Source organism: Scyliorhinus torazame, chromosome 1 (assembly GCF_047496885.1).
Source record: "Scyliorhinus torazame isolate Kashiwa2021f chromosome 1, sScyTor2.1, whole genome shotgun sequence".
NCBI classification, from domain to species: Eukaryota; Metazoa; Chordata; class Chondrichthyes; order Carcharhiniformes; family Scyliorhinidae; genus Scyliorhinus; species Scyliorhinus torazame.
The window spans coordinates 53316975-53342102 of NC_092707.1; the positions used below are offsets into that span (position 1 = coordinate 53316975).

At 51.2% G+C, this 25128-nt stretch overlaps 2 protein-coding genes across 8 annotated transcripts in view; one reads left to right on the forward strand and one right to left on the reverse strand.

Annotated features, from left to right (window-relative positions):
- The window catches only part of ccdc157 (coiled-coil domain containing 157), an 83731-nt gene that overhangs the window by 58417 nt on the left and 186 nt on the right, over nucleotides 1–25128 (reverse strand). For 2 of the 7 annotated variants that reach the window (XM_072494054.1, XM_072494238.1), the window contains exons 1-2: nucleotides 23865–24417; nucleotides 20932–21300 (exon numbers count right to left, since the gene is read on the reverse strand). In XM_072494054.1, the coding sequence (XP_072350155.1) occupies nucleotides 20932–21179 (248 nt within the window). In that variant the 5' untranslated portion in view covers nucleotides 21180–21300; nucleotides 23865–24417. The other 5 variants (XM_072494207.1, XM_072494187.1, XM_072494123.1 and 2 more) reach the window with 4 other exon arrangements.
- Nucleotides 24722–25128, forward strand: part of sf3a1 (splicing factor 3a, subunit 1) — a 57816-nt gene continuing 57409 nt past the window's right edge. Inside the window, exon 1 of the mRNA XM_072493923.1 lies at nucleotides 24722–24887. Within this exon, the coding sequence (XP_072350024.1) occupies nucleotides 24723–24887 (165 nt within the window). The 5' untranslated portion in view covers nucleotide 24722. The remainder of the gene's footprint in view (nucleotides 24888–25128) is intronic.

A 25128-nucleotide genomic window follows, 5' to 3' on the forward strand; every position in this document is an offset into this window, starting at 1 on the left:
ATGTGCTCTGTGTAGAACCTTAAATTGTATCAGGCTAAGCCTGGCACACGAGGAAGAGGAATTTACCCTACTTAGGGCATCAGCCCACAGCCCCTCCTCAATCTCCTCCCCCAGCTCTTCTTCCCATTTTCCCTTCAGATCCTCTACCAGCGCCTCCCCCTCGTCTCTCATCTCCTGATGTATTTCGGACACTTTGCCCTCCCCGACCCATACCCCCGAAATGAAATGAATATCACTTATTGTCACAAGTAGGCTTCAATGAAGTTACTGTGAAAAGCCCCTAGTCGCCACATTCCGGCGCCTGTTCGGGGAGGCTGGTACGGGAATTGAACCGTGCTGCTGGCCTGCCTTGGTCTGCTTTAAAAGCCAGTGATTTAGCCCAGTGAGCTAAACCAGCCCCTAGAAACCAGCCCATAGAAATCACTCTATCCTGGATCCCCTGTGTCGGGAGCAGCGGAAATTCCCTCACCTGTTGCCTCGTAAACGCCCTCACTTGCATGTATCATACCTTTCCTCCAGCGTTCCCTGGCTCGCGAACGTCCAGTCAATAAACAAATCTCTCAATCTCCTAATTCCTGCCCGATGCCAGCTCTGGAACCCTCCGCCCATCCCTCCTGGGACAAACCTATGGTTGTTCCTGATCGGGGACCACACCAAGGCACCCGTCACACCCATATGTCGCCTCCATTGCCCCCAGATCCTTAAGGTTGCCACCACCACTGGGTTTGTGGTATACCTTTTCGGGGAGAGCGGCAGCGGCGCCGTCACCAGCGCCTTTAGGCTCGTTCCTTTACAGGACGCCATCTCCAGCTTCTTCCATGCCGCCCCCTCTCCCTCCCTCATCCACTTACAAACCATCGCCACATTGGCAGCCCAGTAGTAGTCGTCCAGGCTCAGCAACGCCAGTCCCCCTCTGTCCCTACTACGCTGCAGGAACCCCCTCTTTACCCTCGAGGTCTTCCCTGCCCACACAAAGCTCATATTTTCTTGAAAAAGGCCTTTGTGATCAGAATGGGGAGACATTGAAACACGAAAAGAAACCTCGGGAGAACCATCATTTTTACAGCCTGCACTCTGCCCGCCAATGAGAGCGCCAGCATATCCCACCTCTTGAAATCCTCCTCCATCTGCTCCACCAGCCGCATCAGATTAAGTCTGTGTAGAGTTCCCCAGCTCCTAGCTACCTGGATCCCCAAATATCGGAAGCTCCTTTCCACTCTCCTTAACGGGAGGGCGTCTATTCCTCTTCACTGGTCCCCGGGGTGTATTACAAAAAGCTCGCTCTTCCCCATATTTAGCCTGTATCCCGAAAAATCTCCAAACTCCCTCAATATCTGCATCACCTCTGTCATCCCCTCTACAGGGTCCGCAACATATAGCAGTAAGTCATCTGCGTAGAGGTGACACCCGATGCTCCTCTCCCCCTCTAACCACCCCCCTCCATTTCTTAGAGTCTCTCAACGCTATGGCCAGTAGTTCAATTGCCAACGCGAACAGTAATGGGGACAGGGGGCACCCCTGCCTTGTTCCCCTGTGTAGCCGAAAATACTCCGATCTTTGCCGGTTTGTGACTACACTTGCCACTGGGGCCCCATATAGGAGTCTGACCCATCTGACAAACCCCTCCCCGAACCCAAACCTCCTCAACACCTCCCATAAATACTCCCACTCTACCCTATCAAATGCCTTCTCCGCATCCATCGCCACCACTATCTCTGCCTCCCCCTCCGCTGGGGGCATCATTATCACCCCCAGCAGCCGTCGAACGTTGACATTCAGTTGTCTCCCCTTTACAAACCCTGTCTGGTCTTCATGCACCACCCACGGGACGCAATCCTCTATCCTCGTCCCCAGCACTTTTGCCAGCAGTTTGGTGTCTACATTTAGGATTGAGATAGGCCTATATGACCCGCATTGCAGCGGATCTTTATCCCGCTTCAGGATTAGTGATATCGTCGCCTGCGACATTGTCGGGGGTAGTATTCCCCCTTCTCTGGCCTCGTTAAAGGTTCTCGCCAGCAGCGGGGCCAACAGGTCCACATATTCCCTGTAGAATTCCACCGGGAACCCGTCTGGTCCCGGGGCCTTCCCTGTTTGCATGTTCCCCAGTCCTTTAGTCACCTCGTCCACCTCAATTGGCGCCGCCAGACCTGCCACCTCCTGCTCCTCCACCCTCGGGAACCTTAGTTGGTCCAGAAAATATAGCATTCCCTCTTTTCCCTCCGGGGATTGGGACTTATATAGCCTCTCATAGAAGGTCTTAAACACCTCATTTACCTTCCCTGCTCTCTGCTCCGTAGTTCCCGTTTCATCCCTAACTCCCCCAATCTCTCTCGCCGCTATCCTCTTGCGAAGTTGGTGGGCCAGCAGCTGGCTCGCCTTTTCCCCATACTCATATCTCATCCCCTGTGCCTTCCTCCACTGTGCCTCTGCCTTTCCTGCGGTCAGTAGGTCAAACTCCGTCTGAAGTCTTCGCCTTTCTCTATATAGTCCTTCGTCCGGGGCCTCTGCATATCTTTTATCCACCCTCAAAATCTCCCCCACTAATCTCTCCCTTTCTCTGCCCTCTTGTTTCTCCTTGTGGGCTCTAATGGAGATCAACTCTCCCCTAACCACCGCCTTCAGCGCTTCCCATACTACCCCCACCTGGACCTCGCCATCGTCATTGACCTCCAGGTATCTCTCAATACATCCCCGCACCCTTCCACAGACCCCCTCATCCACCAATAGTCCCACATCCAGTCGCCAGAGTGGGCGCTGCTCCCTCTCCTCTCCTAATTCCAGATCCACCCAGTGCGGGGCATGGTCTGAAACGGCTATGGCCAAGTACTCCGTTCCTGCCACCTTCGAGATCAGTGCCCTACTCAGAACAAAGAAATCTATTCGGGAATATACCTTGTGGACGTGGGAGAAAAAGGAGAACTCTTTGGCCAACGGCCTAGGAAATCTCCACGGATCCACTCCCCCCATTTGATCCATAAACCCCTTAAGCGCCTTGGCCGCTGCCGGCCTTCTTCCGGTCCTGGATCTAGACCGGTCTAGCCCTGGATCCAGCACAGTATTGAAGTCCCCCCCCCATTACCAGGCTTCCCACCTCCAGGTCCGGGATACGTCCCAGCATCCGCTTCATAAATCCCGCGTCGTCCCAGTTCGGGGCATATACATTTACCAGCACAACCTCCTTTCCCTGCAATCTACCACTCACCATCACATATCTGCCCCCGTTATCCACCACTATATTCTTAGCCTCGAACGACACCCGTTTCCCCACCAGTATCGCCACCCCCCTATTTTTCGCGTCCAACCCTGAGTGGAACACCTGTCCCATCCATCCTTTCCTTAACCTAACCTGATCCGCCACCTTCAGATGCGTCTCCTGAAGCATGACTACGTCTGCCTTCAGTCTTTTTAAGTGCGCGAACACCCGGGCCCTCTTAATTGGCCCATTTAGGCCTCTCACATTCCACGTGATCAGCCGGATTGGGGGGCCACAGGCCACGCACCCCCCCCCCCCCCCCGGGCCACGGGGCCACGCCCCCCCCCCCGACTAGCCATCCCCTATTCTGGGCCAGCCCCCCGTCCGGGTCCCGCGCACCCACCTATTCCCCAGGCGGCGCCTTCCCGTCCCGACCACCTCTTCTCTTGCCAGCTCCCCCTTGCACTCAGCAGCAGCAACCCAGTTTGACCCCGCCCCCCCCCCTCCCCCCGCTAGATCCTCATCTAGCATGGTTACTCCCCCCATGATGCTTCCGAAAGTCTAACTGACCCCGGCTTCCCCCGTTCTCTCTTTGACCTCCCTGCATGTGGAGCTCTCTTCCTTCCTGCGCCTATCTTCCCTCCCTCATCTCCATGGCGCGGGAAAAAACCCACGCTTTCCTATCGGCCCCGCCCCCTATGGCGCAGCTCCCTCATTCCACATCCCCCCCCCTCAGTCCCTTTTTCCACCAGCACCCACATTTCTCCGTGTCCCCCCATCAAGAGGAGGGAGATTCCCCATCTATCGTTACAATATTATAAACCTCCCATGCCCCAATTTACATTTCTGTACCACAACCTTGTTGTTTCCCCCCCAACACCAGTCTCTCAGTTCTGGTCCAGTATCTCTTCTTGGATGAAGGTCCATGCCTCATCTGCCGTTTCGAAGTAGTAGTCCTTGCCCTGATGCGTGACCCACAATCGCGCCAGCTGCAGCATCCCAGATTTTATTTTCTTCCTGTGAAGCACCGCCTAGGCCCGATTGAAGCTCACCCTCCTTCTCACCACCTCCGCGCTCCAGTCCTGATACACTCGTATCACCGCATTCTCCCACCTGCTACTCCGTACCTTCTTGGCCCAGCTCAAAACAGCCTCTCTGTCCGTGAAGCGGTGAAATCTCACCACTATCGCCCTTGGTATTTCTCCCGCCTTTGGTCTTCTCACAAGGACCCGGTGAGCTCCTTCCACCTCCAGGGGGCCCGATGGGGCCTCAGCTCCCATTAGCGTATGGAGCATCGTGCTCACATAAGCCCCAACGTCAGCTCCCTCTGTTCCTTCGGGGAGACCTAGAATCAGTAGGTTCTTCCTCCTCGAGCCGTTCTCTAGGGTTTGCAGCCTTTCGATACACCTCTTATGTAGTGCCTCATGCGTCTCCGTTTTTACCACCAGGCCCTGTATCTCATCCTCATTTTCAGCTGCCTTTGCCTTCACTCCACGGAGCTCTATCGCCTGGACCTTTTGGTGTTTCCTTCAGCCCATCGATTGCCAATAACATTGGCGCCAGCACCTCCTTCTTTCGTTCCTCCACACACCGTCGGAGGAATTCCTGCTGGTCCGGGCCCCATGTCGTCTGGGCTCCATCCGCCGCCATCTTGCTTCTTCCTTCTCTTCTCTGCCGCTGCTCCAAAGGATCCTTCGCAATCTGGCCACTGCCACTGGTCCTTTCCATACACACCCGGGGGGACACCTTCCTTCGTCACCCCACACTGGGTTTGGTCTGGAAAAATTTCCGTTGGGGCTCCCGGAAAGAGCCCAAAAGTCCGTTAGAACGGTAACTGCCGAAACGTGCGGCTTAGCAGTGCATCGCCGCAACCGGAAGTCTTTGATTTATTATTGTCACATATTAGTATACAGTGAAAAGTATTGTTTCTTAGTATTGATGGCATCTTAATTACAGGGAAGACTGAGGAGAAGCACCTTAGCAATCTAGATCAAGTTTTAAAAAGGTTTTCAGAGGAGAGACTGCATCTGAAGATGAGCAAACACATTTTCCAGGCTCAAAATGTAGTCTAGGCCACAGAATCACTGAACAAGGCTCATCTCCTGTGGAAGGGAAGGTTCAAACCATTAAGGAAGGTCAAGAGCCCAGGAATGTGTCAGAGCTCATGTCATTTTTGGGCTTGGTAAACTATTATGGAAAGTTTTTGTCAGATCTGTCTAATGTTGGCTCCACTGTACCTACTTTTGCACAAATAAATCAAATGGGAGTGGGAATCCACACAGAAAACTTTCAAGGATTTGAAAGTGTTGCTGCAAATGGCTAATCTGCTGGTCCATTTTGATCCTGACAGGGAACTTATCCTGTCGTACGATGCCTTGCCTACTGTGTTGGGCGGTACTTGCTCATTTAATGGAGGACAGGTCCGAAAAACCTATTGGCTTTGCACCTAGGATGCTGACAAAGGCCGAAAAGGGACATTTACAGTTGGACAAAGAGGGTTAAGCTCTCGTTTTTGCAGAGAAAAGATTCCACCAGTACCTCTATGGTTGTTCAAATGTATCGACCACAAGCCGTTGATGAGTCTTTTCAGTAAGTCAAAATGTATTCCTCCCATGGCCTCAGAAAGAACACAGGGCTGGGTGCTTACACTATTAGCTCATCAGTACAATATTGTGGACAGACAGGGGAAGGCAGTGCAAATGCAGACGCGTTGAATCGTCTCCCTTTGCTGGATTTGCCATTCAAGGTATTATGTCCTCCTGAGACAATTTTCTTACTTATGAGACTTGCACATTCTCCAGTAAGTGTTGTGGATGTTCACCCGGAAGTGGTTCCTGTGTTTCCAGATTTGCCAGTTGACTCTGATGGGGTGTAGAAGAGCAATGTTCATGTTCAGATATTCCATGGCATCCCTACAGTGCAGGAGGCCATTCGGCCCATCGAGCCTGCACCGGCCTTCCAAAAGAGCACTCTACCTAGGCCCACTCCTCCACCACCCCCCCCTATTCCTGAAACCCCGCACATTGATCATGGCCAATCCACCTAACCTGCACAAATTTGGACTGTGGGTGGAAACTGGACCTGGAGGAAACCCACGCAGACACGGGGAGGAGTGCAAACTCTAGATAGTCACCCAAGGCCGAAATTGAATCCGAGTCCCTGGTGCTGTGAGGCAGCAATGCTAACCACTGTGCCACCTTCTTAAATCTACCACTTCATCTACAATTCCAGATCAACTGTTACAAGATTCACCAGTGGTATTGCTTAGGTCGCAACACAATCGCTAAGTTCCTGACAGACTTTTGTAAATTTCAGACATTAATCGTATTTCTATCCTGAGGGGAGATTGAAAATTAAGGGGGGAGAAGTTTTCGAGTGTCATTTTGAGTACAGAGTATTCTTATAAGCCTTTCTCCAATGTAATTGTTTTACTGGCATCTGTTGAAGGCTCTGAGCATGTGTGGGCTTTGGTGGGTGTGGCAAACCACTGTTGCACCTCTATTAGGTGATGTATGGTAGGACCTGTACTACAGGTACGTTGGTAGTCCCTGCCTGCTAGCTCCGCCCAGTAGGCGGAGTATAAATGTGTGTGTCCTCCATGCTGCAGCCATTTCACCAGCTGCTGTGGGAGGCCACACATCTTAGAGCAATAAAGCCTCAGTTGTATCCAACTCAAGTCTTTGTGCAATTGATCGTGCATCGGTTTATTGCTCTAGGATTTTCAAAAGATGGACCTCCGTATCAAGCCGGATCGCCTGCAGCTGGATCCGCAATCAAGCAACGCCAAAAAGGACTTTCGCACTGGCTAGCTTGTTTCGAGGCGTACATCAACTCGCCGTCCAGCCCTGTCTCGGAGGCTCAGAAAATACAGATCCTATACTCAAGGTTGAGCTCCAACGTCTTTCCGCAGATCCAGGGCGCGGCAAACTATGTCAAAGCCATGACGCTTCTCAAAGAAAATTACGCTCAGAAGACGACTACGCTCTTCGCCAGGCACGTACTCGCCACTTGCTCTCAACTACCTGCTGAGTCCATCGAAGACTTCTGGCGGGCCCTAATACCACTAGTCCAGTACTGTGACTGTCAGGCCGTTACGGCCACGGAACATTCAAACCTCCTTATGCGGGACGCGTTCGTTACGGGGATTGGGTCGGACCTCATACGCCAGCGACTGCTCGATCTAGCAGAGACAAAGAAGCTAGCGCTCTCTATGACGGTTGCAACGCGCAACATTCAGCCGCGCGGCCCACCCCTCCTACGCATCGTGGACCCCACAGACGGCCGCCCCAGCGGAGGCCTTACCCAGCCAATACGCAGGTGCCATGCGCCAGTCAGCGAACCCCAGGGGGGACCGATGTTACTTTTGCGGCCAGCAGAAACACCCCCGCCAACACTGCCCGGCCCGCGCTGCCCTTTGTAAGGCTTGCGGTAAGAAGGGGCTCTTCGCCGTGGTGTGCCAGGCCTGTGCAGTCGCCGCTATCGCCCCCACACCCCTCGTTTACGGACAATGGGTGCCACTATCTTCACCTTCCCGGACCACGCACCGCCATCTTCTCCCCCTCAGACCACGCGCGGCCAGTGGGCGCCGCCATCTTCTCCCCCTCAGACCACGCGCGGCCAGTGGGCGCTGCCATCTTCTCCCCCTCAGACCAAGCACGACCAGTGGGCGCCGCCATCTTCCACTCCGCGCAACATGTGCGGCCCATGGGCGGGGCCATCTTGTTCAACCCCCGCCATGTGCGGCCCATGGGCGCCGCCATTTTGTCCTCCTCAAGATCTTCAGGCGCCGCCATCTTGTCTCCCCCACGGCACATGGGCACCGCCAGTGTTCCAGGACCTGTGCCCCCCCGGGCTCCCCATCATCCGACACCAGCGACGACCGACCACGACTCGCCTCAGTGACCATCGACCAGTCTCGTCCGCACAACCTGGCCACCGCATCGACCACCGTCAAAATCTTTTTTTTTTTTTAAATATATTTATTAAAGTTTTTTCCCAACACAATTTTTTTCCCCTCACAAACAATAACCACCCGCCCGTAACAAAATAACACAAAATCGCACTGAGCAAGATATATACATGGCAAAATGGTATATTTACATAGCTTTATACACTGGCTCTCTCCCGCACGTGCCAGTTTCCCCCACCCTTCATGTTATCTCCTGCTCCTCCATCCCCCCAAGCAATCCCCCCCCCCCCCACCCCAGGGTTGCTGCTGCTGAACGACCTTCCTCTAACGCTCCGCGAGATAGTCTAGGAACGGTTGCCACCGCCTGTAGAACCCCTGCGCAGACCCTCTCAAGGCAAACTTAATCCTCTCCAGCTTTATGAACCCAGCCATGTCCTTTATCCAGGCCTCCACGCTGGGGGGCTTCGCCTCCTTCCACATTAGAAAGATCCTTCGCCGGGCTACTAGGGACGCAAAGGCCAGAATGCCGGCCTCTTTCGCCTCCTGCACTCCCGGCTCGTCCACTACTCCAAATATTGCTAGCCCCCCAGCTTGGCTTGACCCGGACTTTCACCACCTGAGATATTGCTTCCGCCACTCCTCTCCAGAACCCCTCCAATGCCGGGCATGACCAAAACGTATGGACATGGTTCGCCGGACTCCCGGAGCACCTTCCACATCTGTCCTCTACCCCAAAGAACCTACTCAACCTCACCCCCGTCAAGTGCGCTCTGTGAACCACCTTAAATTGTATCAGGCTGAGTCTGGCACATGAGGAGGAGGAATTAACCCTACCCAGGGCATCAGCCCACAAACCTTCCTCGATCTCCTCCCCCAGCTCCTCCTCCCATTTACCCTTCAACTCTTCTGCTAGCGCTTCCCCCTCTTCTTTCATCTCTTGGTGTATTGCCGAAACCTTGCCCTCCCCGACCCATACACCCGAGATCACCCTGTCTTGAATTTCTTGTGCCGGGAGGTACGGGAATTCCCTGACCTGTCGCCTCACAAAAGCCCTCACCTGCAGATATCTAAATGCATTTCCCGGGGGTAGCTCAAACTTCTCCTCCAGTGCCCCTAGGCTCGCAAATGTCCCGTCAATGAACAGGTCCCCCATTCTTCTAATCCCCGCCCGATGCCAGCCCTGGAACCCATCTTCCCCGGGACAAACCGGTGGTTGCCCCTGATCGGGGACCACACCGAGGCTCCCACTCCACCCCTGTGCCGTCTCCACTGGCCCCAGATCCTTAACGTTGCCGCCACCACCGGGCTTGTGGTATACTTTGCTGGCGAGAATGGCAGCGGTGCCGTCACCAACGCCCCCAAGCTCGTTCCTTGACAGGATACCATCTCCATCCTCTTCCATGCCGCCCCCTCTCCCTCCATAACCCACTTGCGGATCATCGCCACATTTGCTGCCCAGTAGTAGCTCGCTAGGTTTGGCAGCGCCATCCCTCCTCGGTCCCTGCTGCGTTCCAGGAATTCTCTCCTTACCCTCGGGGTCTTATTCTCCCACACAAACCCCATAATACTCCTACCTACTCTCTTGAAAAAGCCCTTGGTGATCACGATGGGAAGGCACTGAAACACAAACAAAAACCTCGGAAGGACCACCATTTTGACCAACTGCACTCTACCCGCCAGCGAGAGCAGTAACATGTCCCATCTTTTGAATTCTTCCTCCATTTGGTCCACCAACCTCGTCAGATTCAGTTTATGTAGGGCCCCCCAACTCCTGGCTATCTGGATCCCCAGATACCGAAAACTCCCCACCGCCCTCCTCAGCGGTAGGTCCCATATCCATCTTTCTTGGTCCCCTGCCTGTAATACAAAAAGCTCACTCTTCCCTACATTGAGCTGATAGCCGAGAACTCCCCAAACTCCCTTAGAGTTTGCATGACCTCCCCCATCCCCTCCATTGGGTCCGCCACGTACAGCAACATGCCATCCGCGTATAGCGACACCCGATGCTCTTCACCCCCTCGGACCACCCCCCTCCATTTATTAGACTCCCTCAGTGATATGGCCAAGGGTCCGATCGCCAATGCAAACAACAGGGGGCACCCCTGCCTCGTTCCTCGGTACAGCCGAAAGTACTCCAACCTCCGCCGGTTCGTCACTACACTCGCCACCGGGGCTCTGTAAAGGAGCTTAACCCAGCTGATAAACCCTCCCCCGAACCCAAACCTACGCAACACCTCCCAGAGGTACTCCCACTCTACTCGGTCAAAGGCCTTTTCCGCGTCCATAGCTGCCACTATCTCCGGCTCTCCCTCCTCCGATGGCATCATTATCACGTTTAAGAGCCGCTGCATATTAGTGTTTAATTGCCTGCCCTTTACGAATCCCGTCTGGTCCTCATGAATCACCCCCGGGACACAATCCTCGTGGCCAGCACTTTTGCCAATAACTTAGCATCCACATTGAGGAGCGAGATCGGCCTGTACGATCCACATTGCAGTGGGTCCTCGTCTCTCTTTCGAATCAAGGAAATTGTCGCCTCCGACATTGTCGGGGGCAGGGTCCCCTCCTCTCTTGCCTCGTTAAAGGTCCTCACTAGTAGCGGGGCCAACAGGTCTACGTACTTTCTGTAGAATTCCACCGGGAACCCGTCCGGCCCCGGGGCCTTCCCTGCCTGCATACTCCCCAAACCCTTGCTCAGCTCCTCCAACCTGATTGGTGCCCCCAAACCAGCCACCTCTTGCTCCTCCACACTCGGGAACCTCAGTTGGTCTAGGGATCGTCTCATCCCCTCTTCCCCCCCTGGGGGCTGGGATCTGTACAGCTCTTCATAGAAGGCCTTGAATACCTTGTTTATTTTCGTTACACTCTGAACCGTGGCTCCCCTTCCATCTTTGATTCCCCCTATTTCCCTCGCTGCCGTCCTCTTATGGGGCTGGTGTGCCAGCATCCGACTAGCCTTTTCCCCGTGTTCGTAGGTCGCCCCCTGCGCCTTCCTCCACTGTGCCTCCGCCTTCCCCGTGGTCAACAGGTCAAACTCCGTCTGGAGCCGTCGTCTTTCCCCAAGTAATCTTTCCTCCAGGGCCTCTGCGTATCTCCTGTCCACTCTCAAAATCTCCCCCACTAACCTCTCCCTTTCCATGCCCTCTGTCTTCTCCCTATGAGCCCTGATGGAGATTAGCTCTCCCCTGATCACCGCCTTCAACGCCTCCCATACCACCCCCACTCGCACCTCCCCATTGTCGTTGGCCTCCAAGTACCTTTCGATACACCCCCTCACCTTCCCACACACCACCTCATCTGCCAGCAGTCCCACATCCAGCCGCCACAGCGGGCGTTGGTCCCTCTCCTCTCCCAGCCCCATTTCCACCCAGTGCAGGGCGTGGTCCGAAACGGCTATGGCCGAATACTCCGTCCCCTCCACCCTCGGGATGAGCGCCCTGCCCAGAACAAAGAAATCTATCCGGGAGTAGGCTTTGTGCATGTGGGAGAAGAAAGAAAATTCTTTCCAGCACTGTATTGAAGTCCCCTCCCATTATCAGGCCTCCTACCTCCAGGTCCGGAATGCGCCCCAACATGCGCTTCATGAATCCAGCATCATCCCAGTTCGAGGCGTATACATTTACCAACACCACCCACGTCCCTTGCAACCTACCACTCACCATCACATATCTCCCTCCATTATCCACTACGATAGTCTTGGCCTCAAATGACACATGCTTTCCCACCAAAATTGCCACCCCTCTATTTTTTGTGTCCAGTCCCGAGTGAAATACCTGTCCTACCCATCCCCTTCTTAACCTGACCTGGTCTGCCACCTTCAGGTGTGTCTCTTGGAGCATAGCCACGTCTGCCTTCAGTCCCGTCAAGTGCGCGAACACTCGAGCCCTCTTCACCGGCCCATTCAGGCCCCTCACTTTCCACGTTATCAGCCGGATTGGAGGGGCTCTCTCTCCCCCCCCCCCCCCCCCCCCCCCCCCCCCCCCGCCGGCTAGCCATCTCCTTTTCTGGGCCAGTCCCGTGTCCGCGTCTCCCTTGCCCTCCAGTCCCCCAGCCGGGGGACCTCCGTCCCGACCACCTCTTCTGTGTCCCATTCCCTTTCGGCCAGTGCAGCAGCAACCCTCCCCCCCCCTTCTCCCTTCCCACCCCCCTTCCCCCTTCCCCCTTCCCTCCCTCCCTCCCTCCCCCCCCGCTAGACCCCTGTCTAGCTTTTCTGCTCCCCCCAGATCACTCCCGTAAGTCAGCTGACACCTGCTGACCCCGGCTTCCCCCGCCGTCCCTTTGACCCCCCATGTGAGAGTCTCCCAATCAATCCTTCGTTCCCCTTCCCACCTTTCTTCCCGCGCGCGGGAAAAAAAACCCGCACTTTCCAAAGCCTGCCCCGCCCCCTCTGGCGCAGCTCCTGTCGCGGCCTAGTCTCTCTCCCCCAGCCCATATAACATTTCCTGCGCGTGATTGACCCCCTATATACAACAACCATCATACTTCAACCCTCAAACACCCCCCACCCTCACAAACCCTCAGTTAGAGTCCAACATTTCAGCTTGTATAAAGGTCCACGCCTCTTCAGGCGTTTCGAAGTAGTAATGTTGGTCCTTGTATGTAACCCACAGTCGCGCTGGCTGCAGCATTCCAAATTTCACTCCTTTCCGATGCAGCACCGCTTTGGCCCGGTTGAAACCCGCTCTCCGCTTGGCAACCTCCATGCTCCAGTCCGGGTATATTCGGATCTCTGCATTGTCCCACTTGCTGCTCCGCTCCTTCGTGGCCCATTTCAGGACCCTCTCTCTGTCCGTAAACCGGTGAAATCTCACCACCATCGCCCTTGGCGGCTCAGTTGCCTTGGGCTTCCTCGCCAGCAACCGGTGCGCCCCGTCCAGCTCCAGCGCCCTCGAAGGGGCCTCCGCGCCCATCATCGCCCCAACCATTGTGCCTGCGTATGCCGCGGCATCGGCCCCCTCCACTCCTTCTGGCAGACTCAGGATCCTCAGATTATTTCTCCTCGACCTGTTCTCCAGGTCTTCGAGTCTTCCCGCCCACTTCTTGTGTAGCGCCTCGTGCCGCTCCACTCTCACCGCCAGGCCCAAGAGCTCGTCCTCATTCTCACTCACTCTTTTCTGGAACTCCTGGATCTTCACCTCGTGGGCCTTCTGGGTTATCCCTAGTCCTTCAATTACCGCCAGCATAGGCGCCATCATCTCCTTACGCAGCTCCTCGATGCAGCGCTTGATGAATTCCTGCATCTCCTTTTTGTCCCCGGCCGCCGCCATTTTGCTTTTTTCCCCTCGCTTCTCCCGCTGCTCCAATGCCGCTTTTTTGGCCGTTGCACTTCGGGACCGGTCCATAAAAGTCGGTATGGGACCTCGCTCTTCTCTTCCCCACGGGTTGTCTGTGAAAAAAATTCCGTTGGGGCTCCTCTTGCGAGCCCGAAAGTCCGTAATCGTGGGAGCTGCTGAATCGTGCGGCTTAGCTCCACATAGCCGCAACCAGAAGTCGACCACCGTCAAAATCAACGGATACGTGACCTCTTGCCTACTGGACTCCAGGAGCACTGAAAGCTTCATCGACCCGGATATGGTAAGGCGCTGCTCCCTCGCGGTACACCCCGCCAACCAAAGAATCTCCCTGGCCTCCGGATCCCATTCCGTGGCGATTCGGGGGAACTGTACGGTCATACTCATGGTCCAGGGCATAGAATTGCGCTGCCCTACTACTCGGCATGGACTTCCAGTGCAACCTCCAGAGCCTAACCTTGAAATTCGGCGGGCCCCTACCACCCCTTACTGTGTGCGGCCTCGCGGCCCTAAAGGTCGATCTTAGCAAATCTAACCCCGAATTACAAACCCGTCGCCACCAGGAGCAGACGGTACAGCACCTAGGACAGGACCTTCATCAGGTCCGAGGTCCAGCGGCTGCTTTGGAAAGGCATCATCGAGGCCAGCAACAGCCCCTGGAGAGCCCAAGTGTCAGTAGTTAAAACTGGGGAGAAACACAGAATGGTCGTGGACTACAGCCAGACCATCAATTGGTACACGCAGCTCGATGCGTACCCCCGCCCACGCATATCTGATATGGTCAATCAGATTGCACAGTACCGGGTCTTCCCAACAGTAGACCTCCAATCCGCCTACCACCAGATCCCCATTCGTAAATCGGACCGTCCATACAGTGCCTTCGAGGCAGACGGTCGCCTCTATCACTTCCTCAGGGTTCCTTTCGGCGTCACCAACGGGGTCTTCCAAAGGGAGATGGACCGAATGGTCAACCGGTACAGTTTGCGGGACACCTTTCCGTACCTAGACAATGTCACCATCTGCAGCCATGATCAGCAGGACCACGATGCCAACCGTGCCAAATTTCTCCACATGCCACTCTCCTAAACCTCACCTACACCAAGGAGAAGTGCGTGTTTAGCACGACCTGCTTAGCCATCCTCGGCTCTGTGGTCCAGAACGGAGTTCTGGGGCCTGTCCCGACCGCATGTGCCCCCTCATGTAGCTTCCCCTCCCCCACTGCCTCCCAAGGCCCTCAAACGCTGCCTGGGGTTCTTTTCATACTACGCCCAGTGGGTCCCAACCTATGCAGACAAGGCCCGCCCACTCACACAGTCCACCCATTTTCCCCTGATGGCCGAGGCACAACAGGCCTTCGCCCGTATCAGAGCCGATATCGTCAAGGCCGCGATGCACGCAGTAGACGAGACACTGCCCTTTCAAGTAGAGAGCGACGCATCAGACGTCACCCTAGCCGCCACCCTCAATCAGGCAGGCAGACCCGTGGCATTCTTTTCCCGCACCCTTCATGCCTCAGAAATTCGGCACTCATCCGTCGAAAAAGAGGCCCAAGCTATCGTTGAAGCTGTGCGGCATTGGAGGAGTTACCTGGCCGGCAGGAGATTCACTCTCCTCACTGACCAACAGTCGGTAGCCTTCATGTTCAATAACACACAGCGGGGCAAGATCAAGAATGATAAGATCTTGAGGTGGAGGATCGAGCTCTCCACCTACAATTACGAGATTTTGTATCGCCCCAGCAAGCTCTATTTTAAAAAAAACTAATTTTTATTTCAGGTTTTCATAAAATATCAATAACAAAATGGAAAAGGAACCCAACAGGGTTAAGTACAAAACACAGTCCTGAAAAACCCTCCATACCGCCTGTCATTGACCAATGTCTACCGCTCTGCCAGGAAGTCTAAGAACTGTTGTCACCGCCTAAAGAACCCTTGTACCGACCCTCTCAAGGCGAATTTCACCCTCTCCAATTTAATGAACCCTGCCATATCGCTGATCCAGGATTCCACGCTTGGGGGCCTCGCATCTTTCCACTGAAGGAGAATCCTTTGCCGGGCTGCCAGGGACGCAAAGGCCAGAATTCCGGCCTCTTTCGCCTCCTGCACTCCCGGCTCCTCTGCCACCTCAAATATTGCGAGCCCCCAGCCCGGTTTGACCCTGGATCCTACCACCCTCGACACCGTCCTCGCTACGCCCTTCCCAAATTCTTCCAACTCTGGGCATGCCCAGAACATATGGGTGTGATTTGCTGGGCTCCCTGAGCACCTAACACACCTGTCCTTACCCCAGAAAATACGGCTCATCCTTGTCCCGGTCATGTGTGCCCTGTGCAGCACCTTAAACTGTATGAGGCTGAGCCTCGTGCACGATGAGGAAGAGTTCACCCTCCCCAGGGCATCTACCCACGCCCCTTCCTCAATTTCCTCTCCCAACTCCTTCTCCCACGTACCTTTTACGTCCACCACCGAGGCCTCCTCCTCCTCTTGCATCACCTGGTAAGTTTCCGAGATCTTCCCCGCTCCCACCCACCGCCCCGGCAAGCTCAACAAGCTCTTAGACGCCCTATCCCGAGGTACATGTGCCAACGCACAAGTAGACCGACTCCGGGCCCTGCACGACAGCCTTTGTCACCCGGGAGTCACACGGTTGTACCATTTTATAAAGGCCCGCAATCTGCCCTACTCCATCGAGGAATTACGGACAATCACCAGGGACTGCCAGGTCTGCGCGGAGTGCAAGCCGCACTTCTACCGGCATGACCTTGCGCGCCTGGTGAAGGCCTCCTGGCCCTTTGAGCGCCTCAGCTCCCCTCCACCGACTGTAACACGTATTTTCTCAGTGTGGTCGATGACTACTCCGGATTCCCCTTCGCCATCCCATGCCCCGATATGACGCCTGCCACCGTCATCAAAGCCCTTAACACAATCTTCACTCTGTTCGGTTTCCCCGCCTACATCCACAGTGACAGGGGATCCTCATTCATGAGTGATGAGCTGCGTCAGTTCCTGCTCAGCAGGGGTATCGCCTCCAGCAGGACGATAAGCTATAACCCCCGGGGAAACGGACAGGTAGAGAGGGAGAATGGGACGGTATGGAGGGCCGTCCAACTGGCCCTATGGTCCAGGAACCTCCCGGCCTCCTGCTGGCAGGAGGTCCTCCCTGATGCACTTCACTCCATTCGGTCACTGCTGTGCACCGCTACTAACAACACACCCCATGAATGTCTTTTTGCCTTCCCCAGGAAGTCCACATCCGGAGTGTCACTCCCGACTTGGCTCGCAGCTCCAGGACCCGTCCTGCTCCGTCGGCATGTCCGACTCCACAAGGCGGACCCGTTGGTGGAGGGGGTACAATTGCTCCATGCAAACCCTCAGTATGCCTACGTGGCGTACCCCGATGGCCGCCAGGATACTGTCTCCCTCAGGGACCTGGCACCAGCAGGTTTCACACACCCCCCCCCCCCCCGACCCGGCGCCACCCTCCCCTTCCCCGGCGCTCCCAGCAGCAACCCCCCCAGGACCATCCGTCCTCCCCCTCCCCACGCCCGAGGATGAAGATGATTTTGGTACCCTCCCGGAGTCACTGGACATCAGACCAGCATCGGCATCACTGCCACCACTACGTTGCGCCCAGCGGCACATCAAGGCCCCGGACCGGTTAAACCTCTAACTGGTCCACTGGACTTCAAAAGACACTTTTTTTTCCTTCTCTCCATCAAATATTGTAAATGTAAAAACCATTTGTTGTATATAGTTCTCCAGCAGCCCTGCCGGACTCAATTTTAACAGCAGGGGAATGTGGTAAACCACTGTAGCACCTCTATTTGGTGATGCATGGTAGGACCTATACTACAGGTACGTTAGTAGTCCCTGCCTGCTGGCTCCACCCAATAGGCGGAGTATAAATATGTGTGTCCTCCATGCTGCAGCCATTTCGCCAGCTGCTGTGGAACCACACATCTTCGAGCAATAAAGCCTCAGTTGTACCCAACTCAAGTTTTGTGCAATCGATCGTGCTTCAATCAGTGCTTTCAGAGGTGTAGGAAAAACCTGTTAAAACTGGATGTCAATAGGATAAATATTCTATGATGTAATGTGTGTAATTTCTCTGAACTAACTTGTGTTTTGGGCAATTGAGGTAGAGATAGCATTGAAACTAATAATGCTGATGATATTTAATTAACTAACGGAAGTTAGGCTTCCTTTTATAATTTATAATCTTTATTATTGTCACAAGTAGGCTTACATTACACTGCAATTAAGTTACTGTGAAAAGCCCCTAGTCGCCACACTCCTATGGAGGGCCGTCCAACTGGCCCTAAGGTCCAGGAACCTCCCGGCTTCCCGCTGGCAGGAGGTCCTCCCTCATGCACTACACTCCATTTGGTCACTACTGTGCACCACCACTAACAACACACCGTATGAACATCGTTTGGCCTTCCCCAGGAAGTCCACATCCGGGGTGTTGCTCCCGACTTGGCTCGCAGCTCCAGGAGCCGTCCTGCTCTGTAGGCACGTCCGACTCCACAAGGCGGACCCCGTTGGTGGAGAGGGTGCAATTGCTCCATGCAAACCCCCAGTATGCCTACGTGGCGTACCCCGATGGCCGCCAGGATACAGTCTCCCTCAGGGACCTGGCACCAGCAGGTTCCACACACACTCACCCCTCCGGCCCGTCGCCACCCTCTCCTCCCAGCAGCAATCCCCCCAGGACCATCTGTCCTCCCCCTGCCCACGCCCGAGGATGAAGAGGATTTTGGCACGCTCCCAGAGTCACCGAACATCAGACCAGCATCGTCATCGCCGCCACCTCTACGTCGCTCCCAGCGGCACATCAAGGCCCCGGACCGGTTAAATCTCTAACTGGTCCACTGGACTTCAAAAGACATTTGGTTCTCTCAAATATTGTAAATGTAAAACCCATTTGTTGTATATAGTTCTCCACCACCCCCGCCGGACTCAATTTTAACAGGGGGTGAATGTGGTAAACCACTATTGCACCTCTATTAGGTGATGTATGGTAGGACCTGTACTACAGGTACATTGGTAGTCCCTGCCTTCTGGCTCCGCCCAGTAGGCAGAGTATAAATGTGTGTGTCCTCCATGCTGCAGCCATTTCGCCAGTTGCTGTGGGAGGCCACACATCTTAGAGCAATAAAGCCTCAGTTGTATCCAACTCAAGTCTTTGTGCAATTGATCGTGCATCAGTGGGCTTTTCACTTTGTCAGAGGGGGACCTGTAAGCAAGACCTGTTTTACTGGTGCTCCTGTTTTCAGTTATTACTGTTACTATTGTTCGTCCGAGTTAAGTTATTGTTAAACTTCATTAACTATTAAACAACGTATTCAACTATCTGCTTTATGGTCTCAAGTCATCACGGAAATCCTTTCTTTATATTGCTATTCCATTACCAAAATTTATTGAAGACAATTTCCACCCAATAGTATAGTAAAATGCTTGTTGATGGCATTTTAAAAATTAAGACTATTTTAAAGAGAGCATACATTTTTCTTATCAAAGTAACAAATGAGAAACAGTCATGTGAGAGAATAGTTACATGGGATCAGCACTTTGAATTTACTTTTAGAAACACATTATATATAATGATATTTGTGATCTGTAATTTTTTTAAAAAACTTTAGAGTATCCAATTCTTTTTTTCCAAATTAAGGGGCAATTAGGTGGCCAATTCACCTATCCTGCACATCGTTTTGGGTTGTGGGGGTGAGAACCATGCAGACACGGGGAGAATGTGCAAAATATCATCTATAATTTGATGCCATTTTATTCCACTTACAATCCTGACTAGGTTCATTCATAATTTTGTCACTGCTAAATTTGTGATTATCATACTTGTTCCTTTTCAAATTATAAAGTGAACAGCTCCTGTACTGAACTGGGTTTATCAAAACATTGCGTATTTTCTTAGTTTTGCTCTTCAGAATCCGCAGCTGAGACTCAGAATGATGCATAATTGGCCGCCTGTACTAGTAAGCTGCGTAAACTCTAGCAATACCCCTTGGAGATAGGAAGTTCATAAGCTTAGCTCTGCCAGCCTTCATAATAGCTCTCTGCACTTAGTTAAGTGGGGCATGTCCTCATGGGAAGACAGTGAACATTCTGTACTGGGAAACAGCAACTCTACTACATGTGTCGAGTTCGCAGTAGAAAAAGTAAAAAATAATTACATTTGTATAGTATAATTCACAACCTCCTAAAGTTTTTCACGTTCAATGAAGTACTGCTTCATTGTTGTGAAGCTGGGGCATGTGGGAACCAATTTGAGCACAAGGTCCAACAAACAATGAGATAAACGACCAGGTAATCTTTTTTTAATGATGATCATTAAAATCTAACAAATTCTCCCTCTCTTCAATTCTGAAAAGCCATAAGGACTCAAAATGTTAATTCTGTTTTCTCTCCTCACAGATGCTGCCAAACCTGCTGAGTTTTTACAGCATCTTACGTTCTTGTAGCCAACAAAACTTGCTGTATTTTTCTTTGGATAGTGTCATGCTTTTTTATGTCCACTTAGAAATTAAACGAGGCTTCAATTTAACATCTCATCTTGAAATTTGGCACCTCTGACAGTGCAGCACTCATTCATTATTTCAATGAAGTGACATCATCTAGACAACATCCTCCAATGCTCTTCCTCCAAGACCTGACACAGGGGTTATTATTGAGCTATAGCTAAACCAAACTGGTAGCTTGTTTTGAAGACTCTTACAGGTGCTGATGGATTTCTGTGTGTAATCACTGCTGAAAAATCAACAAAGTCAATAGAACGCCAAACTCTTTGGGCAAGTCAGTACTGTACAAAGGAATGCACATTGTTTAAATCAGAACACTTGCAATATCTGGACATGTTCCTTTTGTCAGTAAAGGATAGATCCCTCTGTATGCATATATGTAACTCCTAGCAACTGTAAGTGAGTCTCGTAGTGAGCTCGACTGATCATTTGATTTGATTTGATTTATTATCACATGTACCGAAGTACAGTGAAAAGTATTATTCTGCGGCCGAGGGAACGTACACAGTACGTACATAGTAGACAAAAGAATAATTAACAGAGAACATTGACAAATGGTACATCGACAAACAGTGATTGGTTACATCTCACATTGGTTGCTAGTATAAGTAAGAATTGAGAAAAACATGGAGAACGTTTCCTAGTGCATTCTTCATGGCAACCCCTCGATCAATCAGCGTTGACCTGCCAACCTATCAGCACCCTTTTCTCTTGCAATACAAATTGTTGCTTCCTCTGAAATTTGACATTCCTGTCTCTGTCCTGATAAGTACAAGATAAAAAGCTGCAACAGCATGTCTCTTTTTTCAGCAATATCATTATTATTGTAAAACGGAGGCACAAAAATAATGGGGTAAATTTGTTTGAAGGGTGTAAATATTTTCTGACACTCTATGTCTATGAGGAATTACAACGGAGTGTATAATGGTTCTTCCCTGCTCGAGTTCTAGCAAACACAGTAAGAGCTTTCTGCAGAAGAGCCAAAGAGCAAATTGTATCTTACCTGTCGATCACCAATTCAAACAGCACAATATGAGAATGCTGTGTGTACTCTGGATCGTCTTCTACATAATCAAAACGTTTCAGCAAAGTAACAAGATCCAAATCACATGCTGTTTTATCTGGAAATTTCCATGATGGATAGCGAACTGCACCAACCCGTGAAAACACATCTATGATTATCCCTTGTACTTCTGTGACATCTTTGCGCAAACTATCCAAACAGTTTTGATTTCCCAGAAGAAGTGTCATTTTGAAACTCCTAAAATCAAGGCACCTCGTACATCGTCTTACAAAGTTTGTAAGTTCAAAATGCTATTTCATCATAAAGTAATTGCCACCACAATTTAATGGCTCCACAAACTCAATTAATCTGTAAGAAATAAAAAATAATTAGATTAAAGATGCTGTTTCAACAGTTTATAAACTAAATAGCAGTTTTAAATGATAATTTAATGTAATGACACATTGTTTATTTTGTCCTACACTTATAAAATATTTGCAACCAGATTAAAATTTTTTTCATAAACTTAATGAACAAAGTCCAAAGATGTGCAGGTTAGGTGGATTGGTATGCTAAATTGCCCCTTAGTGTCTAAATGTTAGGTGAGGTTACAGGGATTGGGTGGGCCTAGGTACGGTGCCCTTTGCAGACCCGATGTGCCGAATGGCCTCCTTCTGCACTGTAGGGATTCTATGAAAGTAATCTATAGATTCTCTACAAGCATCAGTTCACATACATAACACAATGATATTCAATGTTTTGGCAATTGCTGCCAAAAGATTTAACAGCATCTGATGCAAATCATAAGGATAATGTGAGTACATTCATGTTCAACACCAATACCACACCTAACAATATGGACAATACACATTACTAATGTTTCTACTTCAGAAATATAAATATTATGCATGTTTTGTTTTTAGGGTATTTATGTGTTACTTTTAAATTATTTTCCAAAGTTACTTGATATGTTTTGATGATAGAACATGACTAAATAAAACTAATGATGCAAGAATATGCTAATAACTTAAACCATCCTTCATATGCATAAATCACAACCATTATTTTTTTTAGCATAGATTGCATTTTTAATGTGCATATACATACAGAATAAAAATAAACATGATCACTTTAAAACAAATCCTGAACCATGGATGCGCAATGAAAAAAATGTAACAAAAATACAAAAGCTTTGTATCAAAAGTTTGTTAATAAACATTTGTGTCTTTTTCTAGATAAGGAATGCCAAATACAACTTATTCTGAAGTTCATTGCTGTTGGCTTCTTTCCAACTTTCACCAAATGAAAAAAAAACTACAGGTAAGTACTTAACACTCATCCAACTAGGGCAGCATGGTGGTGCAGTGGATTAGCCCTGTTGCCTCACTGTGGTCCCAGGTTCGATCCCGGCTCTGGGTCACTGTCCGTGTGGAGTTTGCACATTCTCCCCGTGTTTGCGTGGGTTTCGCCCCCACAACACAAAGATGTGCAGGCTAGGTGGATTGGCCACGCTAAATTGCCCCTTAATTGAAAAAATGAATTGGGTACTCTAAATTTACTTAAAAAAAATTTTTTTTACATTCATCCAATTACATTATGGATTTACAAATACTGAACACATGCCTATAACATCCACTTTCTGAATTTAACAAATACAGGGGCACATTAAAAATGTGCCAGGAGAAAAAGATTAATATGTACAAAGATGACCAAGGTCAAACCTTAGAGTTATCTATCTTTTAAAAAGATTTACAGAATTTCTGCTGTGCATCAACATGTTATATTAACACCAAGATTCAATATTAAATGATATAAGTGAAGTTTATGCACATCAACCTTTCTATACATTGGCTAAATCACAACCATTATAACCACTTTCTGTAAATTACTTTTCGGCAGAATGTTGTAACATGATAAAACATAATTCTGGGCAGCCTTCGTTGAAACAATATATAAAGACAAAAGTATTTTTATATTTTCTAAATTTGGAGTAACCAATTATTTTTTTTTCCAATTAAGGGGCAATTTAGTGTGGCAAATCCACCTGACCTGCACATCATCTTTGGGTTGTGGGGGTGAAACCCAGACACGGCGAGAATGTGCAATCTCTACACGGATAGTCATCCGGGATTCAAACCCGGGTCCTCAGCGCCGTAGTCCCAGTGCTAACCACTGCGCCACCCCATCTTTGTCATTTCTGTATCATGTATTTAAAAATATCCCTCTTTATGTTTTTTCCGGAGGAATTGGGCAGGAAGGAATGACGACGAAGCGAATTAGACAATACTCCAGCTTGTCCCAAAGCAATTGCTCTACTCAAAACTTGGTTGCGGAAGGAGACTCTCTTAGGAGGATAGCGGAAACACTTTCAGGAAGGTAAGAGGAGAGAGATACAAAAGGGACCAGAGGGGAAATTTCTTCACACAAGAGGGTGGCGAGCATCTGGAATGGGCTGCCAGAGGCAGTGGTAGAGGCGGGTACATTTTTGTCCTTTAAAAAGCAGTTAGTCAGTTACATGGACAGGGTGGCTATAGAGATATATGGGCCAAATGCAGGCAAGTGGGACTAGTACGAAGTCTTACAACACCAGGTTAAAGTCCAACAGGTTTGTTTCGATGTCACTAGCTTTCGGAGCGCTGCTCCTTCCTCAGGTGAAGGAGGAAGGAGCAGTGCTCCTTCCTGAGGAACCTGAGGAAGGAGCAGCGCTCCGAAAGCTAGTGACATCGAAACAAACCTGTTGGACTTTAACCTGGTGTTGTAAGACTTCGTACTGTGCTCACCCCAGTCCAACGCCGGCATCTCCACATCAAGTGGGACTAGCTTAGTGATAGAAACTGGGCAGCATGGACAAGCTGGACCAAAGGGCCTGTTTCCACGCTGGAAACATCTATGACTCTAAGTCCCCAAAGCATCCCTAAAGAGGTCATACTCGCCGACTCGTGGGCCACCATGGCTTGTGATCGACCAAAGTTGGAGAAGGCTTATTTGGGAAGGCACCATACACATCACGAGATGAAGTCGAGACGTCCTAGGTGGCGCACCAGCCACCAAACAACCCATCTACCCAACCCTTCAAGCACCACCCGCATGTGGCAGCGTCTGGGGAGGGGTCACACATTGGACTTATCAGCCATCTACCCATCAAGCTGGAGTGGAAGCAAGTCATCCTCCATCCTGAGGGACTGCTAAAGCAGAAGAGGAAGAGTCCGTCAATCCCTTGATTCGCAGCGGTTGTGTGGGGATGAGAAAAAGTGGGGGCAGGGTTGCCTTTGGAATGCAGTGTTCCGCATGGTTAATAAGCTGTTGACATGAAGCAAAGACGAAGAGTCAGCAGCAGCCCCCAGAGGAGAAGGGGAGTTGCACAGATTTTTCTGATCTCTAGTAAGATCCAGTGGGCCGCGATTACAAAGCTCTTTGCACCAAACGGGATAAACAATGAGCCGTTCAATAGTTACTGGGCCAAACCCAGCTTGTGGCCGAGACCGTGTTTACCTGCGGCCGACCGTTAGTTTGAGAACGTGTTGTCATGGACGCACGTAACGTGCCGTGACCTCTGTTTGCGCACGCGTTTTACGTGCGTGACATCGTCACAAGACATAAGGGCTGTGCCATGCAAGCCAGAGGTTCAGAATCAAATAAAAAGGACTATCCCATTCAAACATAACAAAAATAAAATATAATCAAGTAAAATAAAACATTGATCTTCAGATGTCTCGTGATTGGAGGCGCGAATCTCATTAAATGTGCATGATGATGGCGGCCTAACTCTCCACCCTCTATAATGGAGGCAGATGGTGCAGTCCGCAGCCACCATCTTGTTTACCCCGAGTTTGTTGGCGGAATTGCGACGGATTAAGGTCTCGCCCCTGTCCGCCCTCCCCTTTTCTCCCGGTACCGGAGCCATGCCGGCCGGACCCGTGCAAGCTCTGCCGCCACCTCAGACTGAAACTAACCAGGTGAGTTGAAAGAAAATAAAGGGATTAAATAAAATGTGGCTCATTCGTGTCGATGTAATGTGGTGGTGCCCCCCGCCCCCCAAGCTCCAGGCCTCCAGCTCACTGCCTGGGTCTCGCACTCAACAGAACAATCCCCCCCCCCCCCCCCCTACCTGGGCCCACTGCCCCCACCTTATCCATGTAACCCCACACAACCTGCACGTTTTTGGACTGGGAGGAAACCGGAGTACCCAGAGGGAGC